The sequence below is a fragment of the Borostomias antarcticus genome (assembly GCF_949987555.1).
Source record: "Borostomias antarcticus genome assembly, chromosome: 11".
Classification (NCBI taxonomy): Eukaryota; Metazoa; Chordata; class Actinopteri; order Stomiiformes; family Stomiidae; genus Borostomias; species Borostomias antarcticus.
The window spans coordinates 17,784,963-17,801,363 of NC_140244.1; the positions used below are offsets into that span (position 1 = coordinate 17,784,963).

Here is a 16,401-nt window from a genome sequence, read left to right on the forward strand (position 1 = left end):
TCCAAAGTCTGACGTGACGTGAGTCAGGACATGTATTTACTGTACGGGTGAGTGCAGGCGATGGACCCCTGACTCCACACAGGTGTGTCAGGTGATCTGATCAGGCGATGGACCCCTGACTCCACACAGGTGTGAGGTGATCTGAGAGTACTGTACGGCCGAGTGCAGGCGATGGACCCCTGACTCCACACAGGTGTGTCAGGTGATCTGATCAGGCGATGGACCCCTGACTCCACACAGGTGTGAGGTGATCTGAGAGTACTGTACGGCCGAGTGCAGGCGATGGACCCCTGACTCCACACAGGTGTGTGAGGTGATCTGAGAGGTTGTTAGTACTACGAACACGCACCGTCACACCCCTGCAGACAGCAGCTGAGTGTGTTACGGGTGTGTTACAGGTGTCAAACACACAAAAACCAGGTAACACCCCCCCCACCCACCCCCACCCAGGGCCCACTACCCCTCTGGGAAGGGGGGGGTCAGAGAGAGAAGGAGAGGGGAAGGATTGTTAAAGGAAGAGAAGAAAGAGGGCGGGGAGCGCTAGAGCAGGGGGCGGGGTCTGGAGCAATACCTGAGGGGCGGGCCTGGGTTTCTTTACTCTGTCTCTCTGTTTGTCCTGCTAGGAGGAGGGGTTAATGGATCAAACATCACAAACAAACAAACAAACAGTAGAGTATCACCACAACTGTTCTGAGAGACGCCCCTGTAGAGGGTCTCTGGATGGGTCTACAGGTGGGTCTACAGGTGGGTCTACAGGTGGGTCTACAGGTGGGTCTACAGGTGGGTCTACAGGTGGGTCTACAGGTGGGTCTACGACGACCACATGGAGAAGAACTGTATACACCTCATGACACACGACATATAGAACGCATGGGAGGAAGCAGAGCTCTGTGGAGGGATGATGAGGGAACCAGAGTGAGCTTGGTTAGAGTGAAAGGAACGGGACTGAAGCCAGAGTTGGACAGGAGCAGTGGAGCACCAGGGCAGGTTAAAAGCATGAACCCTGTCCTAAAGACACAAATATTTAACAAGAGGGGGGCATGAGAACTCCCAGGTCAAAAACAGGATTAGTTTTGGTTTTCAAAGAAAGCTCACTGGATTTGTCTCAGTCTGATCTTTCCTGGCACTATTCTATAACTTTTCTATCAGTTGAAATATAAGTTATCACTACTGTATAAGTTACAATAGAATTTATCAAAAGCAGACCGTTTAGAAAACTAGAATAGAATCTTTGCACCCAGAGAGGAGATATACTAGCCTAGACTGGCTTGACATGGTCTGGTCTATTCTGGTCTGGTCTATTCTGGTCTGGTCTAGCCAGGTCTGGTCTAGCCAGGTCTGGTCTAGCCAGGTCTGGTCTAGCCAGGTCTGGTCTATCCTGGTCTAGCCAGGTCTGGTCTATCCTGGTCTATTCTGGTCTGGTCTATTCTGGACTGGTCTATCCAGGTCTGGTCTATCCTGGTCTATTCTGGTCTGGCCTGGTCTATACTGTTCTGGTATGGTCTGCTCTAGCCAGGTCTGGTCTGGTCTATTCTTCTCAGGTCTAGCCAGGTCTGGTCTGGTCTATTCTTCTCAGGTCTAGCCAGGTCTGGTCTGGTCTATTCTTCTCTGGTCTAGCCAGGTCTGGGCCGGTGGTCTCGCCAGGTCTGGCCCGGTGGTCTAGCCAGGTCTGGCCCGGTGGTCTAGCCAGGTCTGGGCCGGTGGTCTAGCCAGGTCTGTCCCGGTGGTCTCACCTGCAGGTCAGGACAGGGCCGTTTAGCTGGGGGTGACTGGGAGCCCAGAGGAGCCACCTCCTCCTCCTCTTCCTCCCCCTTCGTCAGGTGCCTCAACATGATACACCTCTGGACTGGGAACCCCCTACAGGACATGGCCACGGAGGCAAATAAGAAATAAGATAACAGAACTGATAACACAAATGAGCTCACCAGCTCACTGTGCACACACACAGGGCATGTCCTGTCCTTCTTACACAGACTGATAACACTCACCCATTTCAGATATTCTAAGTACAGACTGGTGCTATAAATACTTGAGACTGGACAGGTGCCATAAAACTATAAAGCACACGCCAGCGTTGGTCTTGTTCAGGAAACATACATGTGTAACGGTGCGTGCTATTGGGTGTGCTGGCGCACATTTATACAAACACATGCAGAATGTGTGTGTGTGTGTGTACGTGTCTGCATACAGTATAGTGTGTGCAGGTGTGGTCAGCAGGAAGGGGCTTGGCCCTTACTTGTGTTTGTATATAGTGTGTGTGTGTGTGTGTGTGTGTGTGTCTGTGTATGCACGTGTCTGCATATAGTGTGTGTGTGTGTGTTTGTGTGTGTGTGTGTGTGTGTGTGTGTGTGTGTGTGTGTGTGTGTGTGCGTGCGTGCGTGTGTGTGTGCAGGTGCGGTCAGCAGGCAGGCGATTGGCCCTTACTTGTGTCTGCATTTCTGCAGCGCCTCGTCAGCGATAACCTTTAGGTTGATCAGCTTATCCCCTCTGTAGAAGCCGTCTGAGGGAGGGAGGGAGGGAGGGAGGGAGGGAGAGGGGAGGAGAGAGGGGAGGAGAGAGGGGAGGAGAGAGGGAATGAGAGAGGGAGGGACAGAGGGAGGGAGGGACAGAGGGAGGGAGAGAGAGGAGGAAGAGAGGGAGGGAGAGGGGAGGAGAGAGGGAATGAGAGAGGGGAGGAGAGAAGAATAGAGGGAGGGAGAGAGGGGAGGAGAGAGGGAATGAGAGAGGGAGGGACAGAGAGAGGGAGAGAGAGGAGGAAGAGAGGGAGGGAGGGAGAGGGGAGGAGAGAGGGAATGAGAGAGGGGAGGAGAGAAGAAGGGAGAGAGGGAGGAATAGAGGGAGGGAGAGAGGGGAGGAGAGAGGGGGGTTAGTGAGGAAAGGGGCACCAGGAGAGAGACCAAAAAGATTGAGAGAGACATGGTACAGAGCAATAATGATGACAATAATATGATTAAGGTCAGAGTGCACACAGACATTGATGGTTACTAATAAGGTTATTGATTAAGGCAGTACTGGCTCAGTGAGTCAGCTGTGACAGTACTGACATGAACGAATGGACTTGTCACTACTGGACTCTTCATACTGCGCAGATTAACAGAACTGCTCAAGCTTCTGTCTGGGAGGCCCCGGTCAATACGTAGATAGGTTACTTTTTGATGATCATGTAATTTGTATGCATTTTGATTCGGCTCACAGTTGGCAGGTATGATGGCTGAATCTTTGGTTTCATTACACTGGGTGAGTTACATAAAACACCCCCAAAGAACCTGGTAGAACAGATCTAAAAGTCGTGGAATTTTTCTTACACGGAAGTTAATTTATGGAGAGTCTAGGATCGATCTCTCTTAGCCACTGTGAATCCTACTGTGTAGAAGAACAATGCTCTCTGTGTGTGTGTGTGTGTGTGTGTGTGTGTGTGTGTGTGTGTGTGTGTGTGTGTGTGCGTGTGTGTGTGCATGTGTGGGGAGGGAGGGGGGGTCTCCATCAGCCTGCCAGGGTCATTAACTCTAGGGATTAGGAGGTCAGAAACAGGATTATCTCAACCCTCAGTAATCCAACTAATAATCCAGATAAGGTGGTTTTCATTAAGGGGCCGACAACAGCGACCAGACCGCTTGGCGCTGGCTGGGCCATTGTTTTCCTCCAGGGAGAGCGTGGGGTCCCAGCTAAGCACACCTGCTAGCCCTTGTTGTGGCACACCGCTTGAAATTGCCACTGAGCGAAGCGCTCAAAATTCAATTTAATTTCAACTCTGACCTTGATTGCCGCTGACTTTTCAAAGCACGACCAATAGTATGAGCAACTGTATGTGACGACGTCAGAAGTGACACGGAAGAGGATGGAAGAAAAGCGTTCAGGAGTTCCCCGACTCTATAACAACATTAAAACATGCCACCATCTCAGCAGGAGAAGCAGTGCTATGTCAGGTTTTGCAGGGTTTGTGAATAGGCATGTTTACAAACTTGGCTAAATGCTAAAGTTGTCTTAGCTGTTTATGTGCGTTGCTATGCCAGGCAGAAGTAGTGACGGGGGCTATGCTTCGTATCACAAGCATGGATGTATAAACAGTCGCATCTGCACTATCCTCAGAGCCCTACTGTACCTTGCGCTAATCAAGAGCACATTTCTTATCATCTGAAGGCAGCTTTCTGGCACACACCTAGTATGGATGAGGGCTGGGCAACATGGCCCAAAAATTACATCCATTTTTTTTTCAGTGTTATTGTGTTATTTCAGTATTGTGATGGAGGATTTTAATAGTTTTTTTTTGTCTACATGAATTCTTTATTAAAACTATATGCTGTATGTGAAATATCAACAAACAACAAAAAAGCAGCCCTTGCAAGGGTGTCAAAGTGCATTAGCCTATTTGTCTAAAAAACGTAAATAAAGCACCACTGGTAGGCAATGCCTGGAGAAACATTCACAATTTAACATGCTGCTTTTTGAATTTTTGTTGAGCAAGAAAGTTGTCCAGTATGCTCTCTCTCACAACAGAGGAATTGGGCCGGGGGCTACGGGGGAGTAGATAGAGACACAGCGCCCCTGTTCCCCTGCAGGCCTGCTGAGGGTCAGGTGATGAACAGGTCTGTCCTGCTGCTGTGTTCAAACAGGTCCGTCCTGCTGCTGTATCTGTCACGCTGCTGCTTTTAGGTCCCATAGAGTTTTTACAAACTGTACACAGCTTGGCGGTCTGCTCCAGACCTCGCTAAACCATTTCCATATCACTGAGGTCACATGAGAACCTCTCGTTGGGTTTATTTAGTCGTCTTCAGAGGCTGCGGCGGCCATTAGGAAACCTCAGATACGCAGACAGGCGTCTCCAAGGAGACGTTACGGCTGTGACTACAGAGAACCACTGTGACTACAGAGAACCGCTGTGACTACAGAGAACCACTGTGACTACAGAGAACCACTGTGACTACAGAGAACCACTGTGACTACAGAGAACCACTGTGACTACAGAGAACCGCTGTGACTACAGAGAACCGCTGTGACTACAGAGAACCACTGTGACTACAGAGAACCGCTGTGACTACAGAGAACCACTGTGACTACAGAGAACCACTGTGACTACAGAGAACCGCTGGCGTTTGAGTGACAGCTGAGGAATTGTTTTGCAATGTAGCCGTTTTTCACATTGCTCAAGAACAAAAAATGTACTAAAGGTGCATTATGCGGTTTGGCTGAGAAGCACTTTTTGTTATATTTTTCGCAATGCTCATTACCTCCCGACAAAATAAAACAAATGTGTAATCTGTGGAAGTCCCAGGACTGTAATAAGTGCGTTTCCAGACTGAAACAGGGGTGTGGGAGCCGTTTACAGGCGGAGGGGAATAAGGATTAACGCCGCGAGCACGACTTCCTCCCGTTTCACCTGAGGGTTCTCCTCAACGCAAGCCCCGCCCCCAGAACAGCGCAGGCCTCTCCCCTAGAACAGCACAGGCCCCGCCCCCAGAACAGCTCAAGCCCCGCTCCAAGAACAGCATGTGTGGTTTGTAACAGATCCTCTCCTCACCAGCTGTGATGAGCAGAGAACACTGGGAGTCCAGGATCCTCTCACACAGAGACTCCGCTGAGAACCCTGCAAACTGGAACACACACACACACGCACGCGTACACATGCACGCACACACACACACACACACACACACACACACGCACGCACGCGTACACACGCACGCACACACACACGCACGCACGCGTACACACGCACACGCACACACACACACACACACACACACAGAGCCATAACACATGTGAAATGTACTCTTGGGAAATGCGCCTGGGCTATTTGTCCTTCCTCCTTCAAGAAATAAGATGTGTGGCAAGTTTGTTAATAAGTCCCCCGTGTGTCAGAAGGGTGTGTCCCCTCGCTAGGTGGAGGCCTGTCTAAATTATTTGTTCTAAAGGTGGCTCTGTATTTGCAACCAAACCAATAAAGACACTAATCTGTATGCAACACCACAGACAGGCATGTGATGGACTGACCACTCACCACTATAGAGTGGACCGCCCCGATGCGCACACAGGCCAACATGGCCACCACCAGCTCCAGCACCATGGGCATGTAGATGGACACTCGGTCCCCCTTCTTCACCCCTGGACACAGCGCAGAGACAGACAGGGGACAGAGAGGGGCAGATGGTTAGCACAGAGACAGGGAAGTGGAGAGACAAGTAAATCCTCCCTCTTAAGCACCTGTTGTATTTGAGATTGCTATCCTTGCACTTTGCCTACAGCACTAGATTATGCTCTTAGACACTTGTTTCAGAAAGAAGATGCACTTGTGAGTTCTGGCAAATAGTAGTACATTGGCTTCTCCTACGTTAAATGGAATTATTGTTAGTCCCTTTGGATAAAAGCGTCTGCTAAATGACTGTAATGTAATGTAAATGTAACAAGCAGAAAGAAAGACAAGAGTGACAGGCAGACAGTTATACAAGCAGGAAGACAGGATAGTCAGAAAGACAGATGGACAGACTGGGGAAAGAGAGGACAGACAGACGAATGTCCAGCTGTGCGAGCTACCTTGCGCCTTGAGGACGTTGGAGAACTTGCAGACCTGCTGGAGCAGCTCTCTGTAGGTGATGATCATGTCATCTCCTGGCTCGTTCCCCTCCCTGGAACAAACAACAACAACAAACAAATTCACCACAAAACATAAAACAATCCACATTTACAGTGCATGGAGACTTAGCCAAGCACACACGCGCGCACACACACACGCACACACACACACCAGGTTCACCTAACACACTAGCTAGTCCAGAGTACTTGCCAGACATCCACCCTTGTTAACGTGCTCAGACAGCTCATGTGCCCTGTAACAGTGTGTAGAGCCCCGACCATGTCCACACAGACAGCTGGGTTGACAGTGTGCTTCATCTGCTCAGCACAGTAGACAGCCTGTCTGGCTCTCTCAGCCAGTCTGTCTGTCTCCCTCTCAGCCTGTCTGTCTGTCTGTCTGCCAGCCTGCCTGCCTGTCTGTCTGTCATCCTGCCTGTCTGTCAGTCTCTTCCAAGGAGTGCAGGTCTACTCTACTCTGCTCAGGCCTCCTGTCTGTCTCTGTCTGTCTGCTGTGCTCAGTCCAGCCCAAACCCCACAAGCAGCTGAGAGCGCTCATTTGTGTCACTACTAGATATTGTTTAAAATGAAAAACCCATGACCACTGACTGACAAACTACCTACCCCCTCGAAACAACAGAGCATTACTTTCTATGCCCTTCCTACTGCAGGTCATCACAGAAGCAACAACATTCTGAGTAGTGTAGTTTTTGGTGTTTCTTCTATGTGAAGGGCTATCTGAACTGCTCAGTGCCTTCTCACATAGTTGGCCCTCTGGATCCCTCCCTCTGTTGGTGCCCAATATACGATCTAGGGCCGGTTTCCCGACCCCAACTCCTTCCCTTAGGGGGGCTGGTCTCAGGGAGGGAGCGCCAGCAGCCCTCAGACAATTTGAGGCCTTAATATCATATTCAGCTCGACAAATATGTGTTAAAGAATCATGACACTGATATGCCACAAAGCAATTGTCATGAAATACATGAATATGTCTGATAGGGCCAAAGAGTCTCGTCTCTTAATCTGAAACTCTGAATCGTGTCAATGTTGACGTTACTGCTCAACTGTCGAAGCGCTTCATTGTACCCTAACTTACTGGATGAAATTTGCTCATAGCTGTTGTGAACATCCAGTGTGTGTTGACCTCAGTAGGGTGCACACAGACCGGATGTCCCAACAAGTTGGGGGGACGCGAATTCCATCAGGCCTAAGTTAGGGAGGCTCTGGGGAAGAAAGGAACCCCTGACCTAGAACACTAGGATATAGAGCAGCCCAGGGGAACCAGCTACTGAGAACACCCACAGCCAAGCTCTCTCTGGCGTGTCTCTCTCACTCTCACTCTCTCTCACTCTCACTCACACTCACTCTCACACACACACACACACACACACACACACACTCACTCACACTCACTCACTCACTCACTCACACGCACGCACAAGCGCACACACACGGGCTAATTCAGTGACATGAACAACCCCACCCTCTCAACCCCACAGCGCAATACTAGCCATTTCAACAAAAACCCAAATTGCAAAACAGGGGTTGCAAAAGTCCCTGGACATGATGCTGACATTTAACACCTTCGGAGAGAAGGAAGACCTCCCTGAGTATGCAGCCCCATCCTCTCCCGTTCTGGTCTCTCCTGTTCTGATCTCTCCTGTTCTGGTCTCTCCCGTTCTGACCTCCCTGAGTATGCAGCCCCCTCCTCTCCTGTTCTGGTCTCTCCCGTTCTGGTCTCTCCCGTTCTGGTCTCTCCCGTTCTGACCTCTGAGGTTAGCAGCCCCCTACTCTCCCATTCTGATCTCTCCCGTTCTGGTCTCTCCCGTTCTGGTCTCTCCCGTTCTGGTCTCTCCCGTTCTGGTCTCTCCCGTTCTGACCTCTCCCGTTCTGACCTCTCCCGTTCTGACCTCTCTGAGATCAGCAGCCCCCTCCTCTCCTGTTCATGTCTCCTGGATGCTGTCATAGCAGCCTGATGGTCCCCTGTCCTGATTGGCTGGCAGGGAGAGACCCGCGGCTGCTGCTGCCTCAGAGGCTGACCGTGATAGCGGTGCCTGCCTGGAAGAGGTCAAGATCAGTTTCTCAGACCTAGATCAACCGTATAGGATTCTGTCCTCTAGAGAATGACTGGAATACACCTCTAGAAAATGACTTGAATACACCTCTAGAAAATGACTTGAATACACCTCTAGAAAATGACTTGAATACACCTCTAGAAAATGACTTGAATACACCTCTAGAAAATGACTTGAATACACCTCAAAAAAAATGACTTGAATACACCTCTAGAAAATGGCTTGAATACACCTCTAGAAAATGACTGATATACATGGGTATCCTTTAATGGGGTCAAGTGCAGTCTGCTTGGGTAAATCTGTGTCTAAGAAAATCAAACTGTATCTGGGCAAGGACCTTGAACAGATTTGGGATGAGGAAACACAAAGGCCCCTCCTAGTCAAGGACCAATACTTTAGTCTCAGAGGAGGTCCGGCTGTTAATCTAGATGACATTACACAACACGACAGGTCTGCCAAACAGCGTGAAAACTGAAGACCCCCACAACATGATTTACCTCCTGGGGGGCTGATGTGCACATTATAATGGAGAAACATTTTATTTTCAATAAAATTTTGGTCTGCTTTCTCTTTTCAGTCTGAACTTTTACATTTTCATTTTACCAGAGAGTAGAGGTTTTATTATTGTGTTGTTGCTAGTTGAGTGAGTACTGAGTTATATACTATCCAATGACTGTGTCTAAAAACATGCAGGCATGTATGCACACACGCATAAGCGCAAAAACACACACACACACACACACACACACACACACACACAGGACAGTGAAGGTCACCCACCAAGTTTCCCAAACAAAGGTTACAGAATAAACAATGAATGAATATACACAACACACACACACAGACACACATGCATGCATGCGTGCAGACACACACACACCTATAAATACTGCTACTGTAACTCCCTCATTACAGTGGAGACAGACTTTGGTCTACTTTCACTTTTCACTCCAAACTTTCACAAGTTAATCATCTTTTTACCGTGGGTAGAGTTTATTGTTGCTCATTGTTCCTTGAGTTCTGAACTATATTCTGTCCAATTACTCTCTCACTTCCTTACTCTCAACAACATCCACGCATGCGCAGACGCGCTCGCCACACACACGACAACGAAGGTCACCCAGCAAATGTCCAAAGCAAAGGTGACAGGGAGAAATACACACAGGTATGCGTACGTGCACTGAGCGTGCACGTGGGCGTGCACACATGGACGGACACACGGCTAGAGGCCTATAAATACCCTGCTGCCAAACACTCTTTCAACACTCATGGTCCTGAGGTCACGGCCACAGCCCAAATTACAAACAACACCGCCACTAGACTTGGAACGGTATGAACATCACGGTTATAGTGACCAAAATTATCACTGTTATCAGTATTTTCACCATACTGTTAAAACATGCTGAACATGTTCAAATCCTACACTCTGAAAACATTTCACTAAGTTTTATATTGAAAACCACAAATCGTTTTCAAATAGCAGCTCTATGCACTATTTATTTGCATGAACACTAAAATAAAGTGTCTTGGAGACTGTTGCTAGCTTTGGTTGATGTTGACAGTATTTACAGTAGTTTTTCAAAGCATGGTAACAGTGAACACGGTTTTTGTGATCATTTTATCGTGATACATTTAATCAAATTTTATCACGGTTTATCATTATACCGGTTATTGTTCCATCCCTAACCACCACCAAGCAGTACCGTAGGTGCACTCGTTTCACACTCGGGTAGCCGGGGGGTGGGGGGGGGGGGGGGGTTGCCGCTTCTACCAGTTTCATTCAACGGTGAACACTGACTCCACCCGCCTGGGCAACCCTGGGTGGCGAAACATGTTTATCCACTGTTACAAGGGGTTGAAAGAGAGGACAGGGGCAGACTCTGTCCAGCAGAAATCAAACCTTTCCGGCGGACGTTAACAATCAATAAAGCAGACACTTTACATACAAACAACTGATCAGTTACAGCTAAACAAAAACTATACGACAGAGAAGCAACAGCAACAAAGGCGTTGTCTGATACTGACTGTGACTTGATAGAAAAAGGGACCAAAACTGATGTCCATTCAACTGGATATCACAGGGGCTAGCAGACAGGGTCCCAAACTGACAACAACTAAGAGCCAAATGGCAGATTTTCCATTTGGCAGGTTGATCTCGTCAACACTATAAATGAGGGAAACCTCAGTGCTTCACGAGACAACACAGTCCAGCACAGACAAGTCCCAGCACAGACAACACAGTCCCAGCTAAGGGATGTCACGAGAACTGATACTTCGGTACCAAGTCGATGCCAAAATTCTGAAAAATGTGACAGTACTAATTTTTTCTACAGTACCGTAGTACCGTAGGTACCAGGGATGCAATTCTTCCGGACCTGACGGGCAAATATTACTCCTAGTGTACTGCTAGCACAGTAAAGTTAGCTGGTGTTAGTTCTTGGATTGAGGAAACACAAAACACAATTTGTCTCAGAATGGGCTTGTATTTGGCTGCTAGTCTAGCAACATTAACGAGACGATCAACTTTGGCTTTCACAGACATTCTACATCCACAATCTCTTGAAAATGAACCATTTACAATTTGATTATATGAATCTATTTTGTACCACTATAAACTACAGGGTTAAACTACAACATTAGCTAGCTAGCTTGTTCTATAGCCTGTCGGTTTCTTAGATGCCAGCATTCTTTGCCAGGTTTAAAATAAACATTTTTGCATGCATCCCTTTGTAACGGTACTGTTCATGGTAGCTAACATTAGTTATAATCATATTTGTCACAGAAGCTGCACGCCAGGCTTCTGCAAGCAAGTCTTCACAGTACAGTATTAGACAGAGGATGATGTTTTTATTAAAATAGGCTGTATGTTGAAGCAGGCTATATGGTATTTTGCTTTTTTTTTTTTTTGATTTATTGATATTTATTGATATATATATTGATATCGACTACTAACGGTAACGACTACCTACACACACACACACACACACGTAACTGAAACTAAAGAAGCCTATGTTGTCTTCCTCAGAAAGCGTCCTCAGTTCCATTAAAAACCCCATTAGCTAGTTTAAGGGTTTCCTGTAACAGAACAGTAGCACTCCTGTCACGGCCCTCAGGTCCAGGTGCATCTTTACAGTCTCAGTCTGGGTGGGTCAGATAGCATCACCAAGTGAGCCACTCTTGATTCAAAGCTCTCACATCACCCACGCATACTGACATAAACACCACAACCCATATATACTGATATAAACACCACATCCCATATATACTGATATAAACACCACATCCCATATATACTGATATAAACACCACATCCCATATATACTGATATAAACACCACATCCCATATATACTGACACAAACACCACAACCCATATATACTGATATAAACACCACATCCCATATATACTGATATAAACACCACATCCCATATATACTGACAAACACCACATCCCATATATACTGACAAACACCACATCCCATATATACTGATATAAACACCACATCCCATATATACTGACAAACACCACATCCCATATATACTGACAAACACCACATCCCATATATACTGACACAAACACCACATCCCATATATACTGACACAAACACCACAACCCATATATACTGATATAAACACCACATCCCATATATACTGATATAAACACTAGGGATGTGCACGGTTAACCGATTTCTCGAGTACCCGAGTAGGCAATCTGCTAGTCGGAAAATAAACACTACTCGGTTAATCTAAAGGCTATACAATATGGCATGTTTTGCCGTGAAAGCGCGCATTTCTGAGCGCCTGTGCCCTTCTTCAATTGTTACCAAAGAGGATAGAGCGTTGGCGGCTGCCTGGAGAAAAGCGCTGTACTGTATATGGAGTCTTTTTAAGAGCGCTCCGGCACAGGTCCATGCGCGTATAGCCTACTCGTTTTCCAGCCTATAAAGAAATATTGAATGAATAGGCCTGTTGTTCAATAAATCTATTTAGTTTTGCATGGACATTTCTCTAATGAAGGCTTGACGCCGAAACATCCATTATTGTCCAATAAATTGGAAATAGGCAGTGAGTGCCGCGGTGCTTTTTAGATAACGCTAAAAATTAATTCACTTGTTATCCGGCATCGGCAGTAAAGGCTTGGTTTAATACTTAATTTATATTAGTAAATTAGAGGTCTGGTTGCATATTGTAGGCTTAGAGTTTTCAGTGTAGCCTAACGATAGGCTTAATAGGCTATGAGCTGGGCAGTGCATCCAAATTAAAAGGCTGCGTTTTTCGATTCCGATAGCTTCATGAAAACCTGTGGGTTATTCAATCTGATAAGTAATGCATCCAACCACACATCAGCTTTTAAATATGTTTATTTGCAAGGGCATGGACGAGACATGAAAGCACCGCCACGGTAATAACGGCGGAAAAAAACGTTTTCCCCTCCGAGGGGGCCGGGGTTCAATGCGCTCTGGACGGTATCTTTTTTTGAGTAATCTTTTTTTTGAGTAATCGGTTACTCGAGTAGGATCAGGTTAGGTTACTCGGTTTTAAAATTAGTCGAAATTCCCATCCCTAATAAACACCACATCCCATATATACTGATATAAACACCACATCCCATATATACTGACAAACACCACATCCCATATATACTGACAAACACCACATCCCATATATACTGATATAAACACCACATCCCATATATACTGACATAAACACCACATCCAATATACAGGTCCATCTCAGAAAATTTGAATATTGTGGAAAGTTCATTATTTTCTGTAAATTAATTCAAAAAGTGAAACTTTCATATAATCTATAATATTATTATAGATTCATTACACATGTAGTGTAATATTTCAAGGCTGATTGCCTCCATGCCACGCTCCACGTTGATGCAGTGATTTGTGCAAAAGGAGCCCCCAAGCATTGAGTGTATAAATGAACATACTGAACATGCTGTACAATCATAAAGATTAAAACAAAAAAGGCTTGAAATATTTCACTTTGTGTAATGGATCTAGAATACATGAGTTTCTCTGTTTGAATTAAATTATGTAAAATAATGGGCTTTCATAATATTCTAATTTTCTGAGATGCACCTGTATACTCATATAAACACCATATCCCATATATAGACCTTTCTGATTCTAACCCATGTGTAGTTCATCGATTAATTCAATATTCATGACTACGCTGACAAATCCAGCAACAAACTTGTCATAATTTCACCCATCCTAGGTTGACACACACACACACACACACACACACACACACACACACACACACACACACACACGCGCGCTATCCTTAGCCAACCCAAATGCCCAGGCCATGACAGATTCCCTATTCAATGATTGAGGACATCTCTGACATGAGGCGCAGGGCAGCTTCACAAAGCAAGGGGATGAAAAGCCTGGCCTGAGCACTAGCTGGTCCTGTTGAACTGTGTGTGTGTGTGTGTGTGTGTGTGTGTGCGTGCACGCGTCTCGGAGACAAAAGATGGAGGGTCGTTGCAGACCCATTCATGCTCCTCTGTCCTCTGCTGACATTCCATGCCATTGTTGCTGAGGGGCTCCGCCTGAAGCATCAGACCATCACACTGGAGCAACAAGAGGCTGCTTTGAAAACCTTAGTACCCCCCTCCCTGCCCCCCCCCCCCCCCCCCCCCGTCCTCTCTCTCTCACACACACACAACCCTGCCCTCTCTCTCTCACACACACACACACACACACACACCCCTGCCCTCTCTCTCTCTCACACACACACACACCCCTGCCCTCTCTCTCTCTCTCTCACACACACAGACACACACAATATGCATGCAGACAGCAGATAGATGCATACTGGCACGGATCCCTCTTCTCTTCAATCTCTCTCTCTCTGACACATACAAACACATAGTTCTCTCTGTCACACACACACACTGACCAGTAGACACACACCTCTCTCTCACACACACTGACCAGTAGACACACACAGTTCTCTCTCTCACACACACACACACTGACCAGTAGACACACAGTTCTCTCTCACACACACTGACCAGTAGACACACAGTTCTCTCTCTCACACACACACTGACCAGTAGACACACAGTTCTCTCACACACACACACTGACCAGTAGACACACAGTTCTCTCACACACACACTGACCAGTAGACACAGTTCTCTCACACACACACACTGACCAGTAGACACACAGTTCTCTCACACACACACTGACCAGTAGACACACAGTTCTCTCTCTCACACACACACACACACTGACCAGTAGACACACAGTTCTGTCTCTCTCTCTCTCACACACACACACACACACACACACACACACACACACACACACACACACACACACACACACACACACACACTGACCAGTAGAATGCCACTTTGTCCCCCAACTTCCTGTGGTGAACGTTGCGGTCCAGGACGTTGTAGCAGATGTTGGTGGTGGCGCCCTCCATGAACTTGATGTAGATCTCCCCTTTCGTCACGTCAAAGTTGTAGTCCAAGTACCGGCCCGTGTGCTTGGTCTTCCAGTAGAAGTCCTTGGCGATGTCGCCCCAGTACTCTGACACACACACACACACACACAATAAAATACAGGTTGAGGAAATACTGATGGTTTCTCAGGGAAACCGGCATGCAACTGTCTGTGTACATTCTACTGAAACGAAACTCAATGGCACTGAATGGGTCAATTAAACGTTTAGCTTGATATGGAAACCTACCATCTGGATTTTCAACCGATTTCACGTAGAGCTCTTTGTATTTCTCGAAGCTTTGAATATGAGCTTCGTTCTTCAGGTCTCCGGCTGCGTGGAAGACGTCCTCCCTGGGTGCTTTGTCCGGGATCATCTTGGCTGACGGACGGACGGACTGACTGGTACCCCAAGCTATGACTGGCTGGACAATGTAGCTGAAGCCGAGGGGTGACAGATGGCAGGGTTGTGACTCGAGGAGCCGTGGGGGTAGCGGACAAAATCTCGCACCAAAAACAATAATGCGGGTATTATCTGGCGTGTGCCTAGCCAGCCACGCTTGTAAAGTTAATTCGGACTTCCTTGTTCTTAAGTGACCGTTAGCACATATCTCGCGAGCTAGCCACGTTAGCTAACGTTGCTGTCTCCCAACTTTGGAGATGCGTTGCATATGTCAAAGCAAAGGTTTGACTCATACAAACATCAGATATACGTCCTCGGAGATAGCCAACCAGCTTGCTGCAATACAACTTAGCTAGCATGCAAGACGAACCCCGTTGCAGTGGCTAGCTAGGTAGCTAATAGCCACGACAATAAGTACAAAAAACAAGTCGGTATCAAAATGCAATCAATGCAAAAGGCGTGCAATTGGTAGCTTTGGTGTAAAGTATGTAACGCAAAGTACGTACGGTGTTCCTGGTTAAGAATTCTTTACTCTGTCCTGCACAATGTCATCCCCTCTAGCTAACGCTAGCTGAACTAGGGAAGAGGAGGCGAGTCAGATGCACTTGAGCGCGAGACGAGGCCGTTGCGTCCGACTTGCAGGCGTGTTTGAATTTAGCTTCCATTCAGAATAAAACCTGTCCGGTAAATAAAACTGCGTTCCTACCGAATCGGTGTATGGGATTGATTCCGTCAAAGTATACCCTGTTCTCCCCGAGTTGGAGCTGTACTTTTTTGTCCAGGTCCTTTCTTCAAGGAAGGTACAACGCGAAGCGCCGCGCGCATGAGGGATGAGCCGTGAACTCTGGGTGGCCCACACATGGGCGGGGTTCCGCGGATACATCC

General features: G+C 47.2%; 1 protein-coding gene across 4 annotated transcripts in view; it reads right to left on the reverse strand.

Moving 5' to 3' along the window:
• acss2 (acyl-CoA synthetase short chain family member 2) overlaps positions 1–16,312 on the reverse strand; it is a 26,942-nt gene extending 10,630 nt beyond the window's left edge. The window contains exons 1-9 of one of the 4 annotated variants that reach the window (XM_084445660.1): positions 16,223–16,312; positions 15,364–15,551; positions 15,008–15,203; positions 6,532–6,623; positions 5,999–6,102; positions 5,519–5,591; positions 2,425–2,500; positions 1,734–1,857; positions 572–619 (exon numbers count right to left, since the gene is read on the reverse strand). In XM_084445660.1, the coding sequence (XP_084301786.1) occupies positions 572–619; positions 1,734–1,857; positions 2,425–2,500; positions 5,519–5,591; positions 5,999–6,102; positions 6,532–6,623; positions 15,008–15,203; positions 15,364–15,490 (840 nt within the window). In that variant the 5' untranslated portion in view covers positions 15,491–15,551; positions 16,223–16,312. Of the gene's footprint in view, positions 1–571; positions 620–1,733; positions 1,858–2,424; positions 2,501–5,518; positions 5,592–5,998; positions 6,103–6,531; positions 6,624–15,007; positions 15,204–15,363 lie in introns of all 4 variants that reach the window. The other 3 variants (XM_084445659.1, XM_084445661.1, XM_084445662.1) reach the window with 3 other exon arrangements.
• Positions 16,313–16,401: the final 89 nt, after the last annotated feature.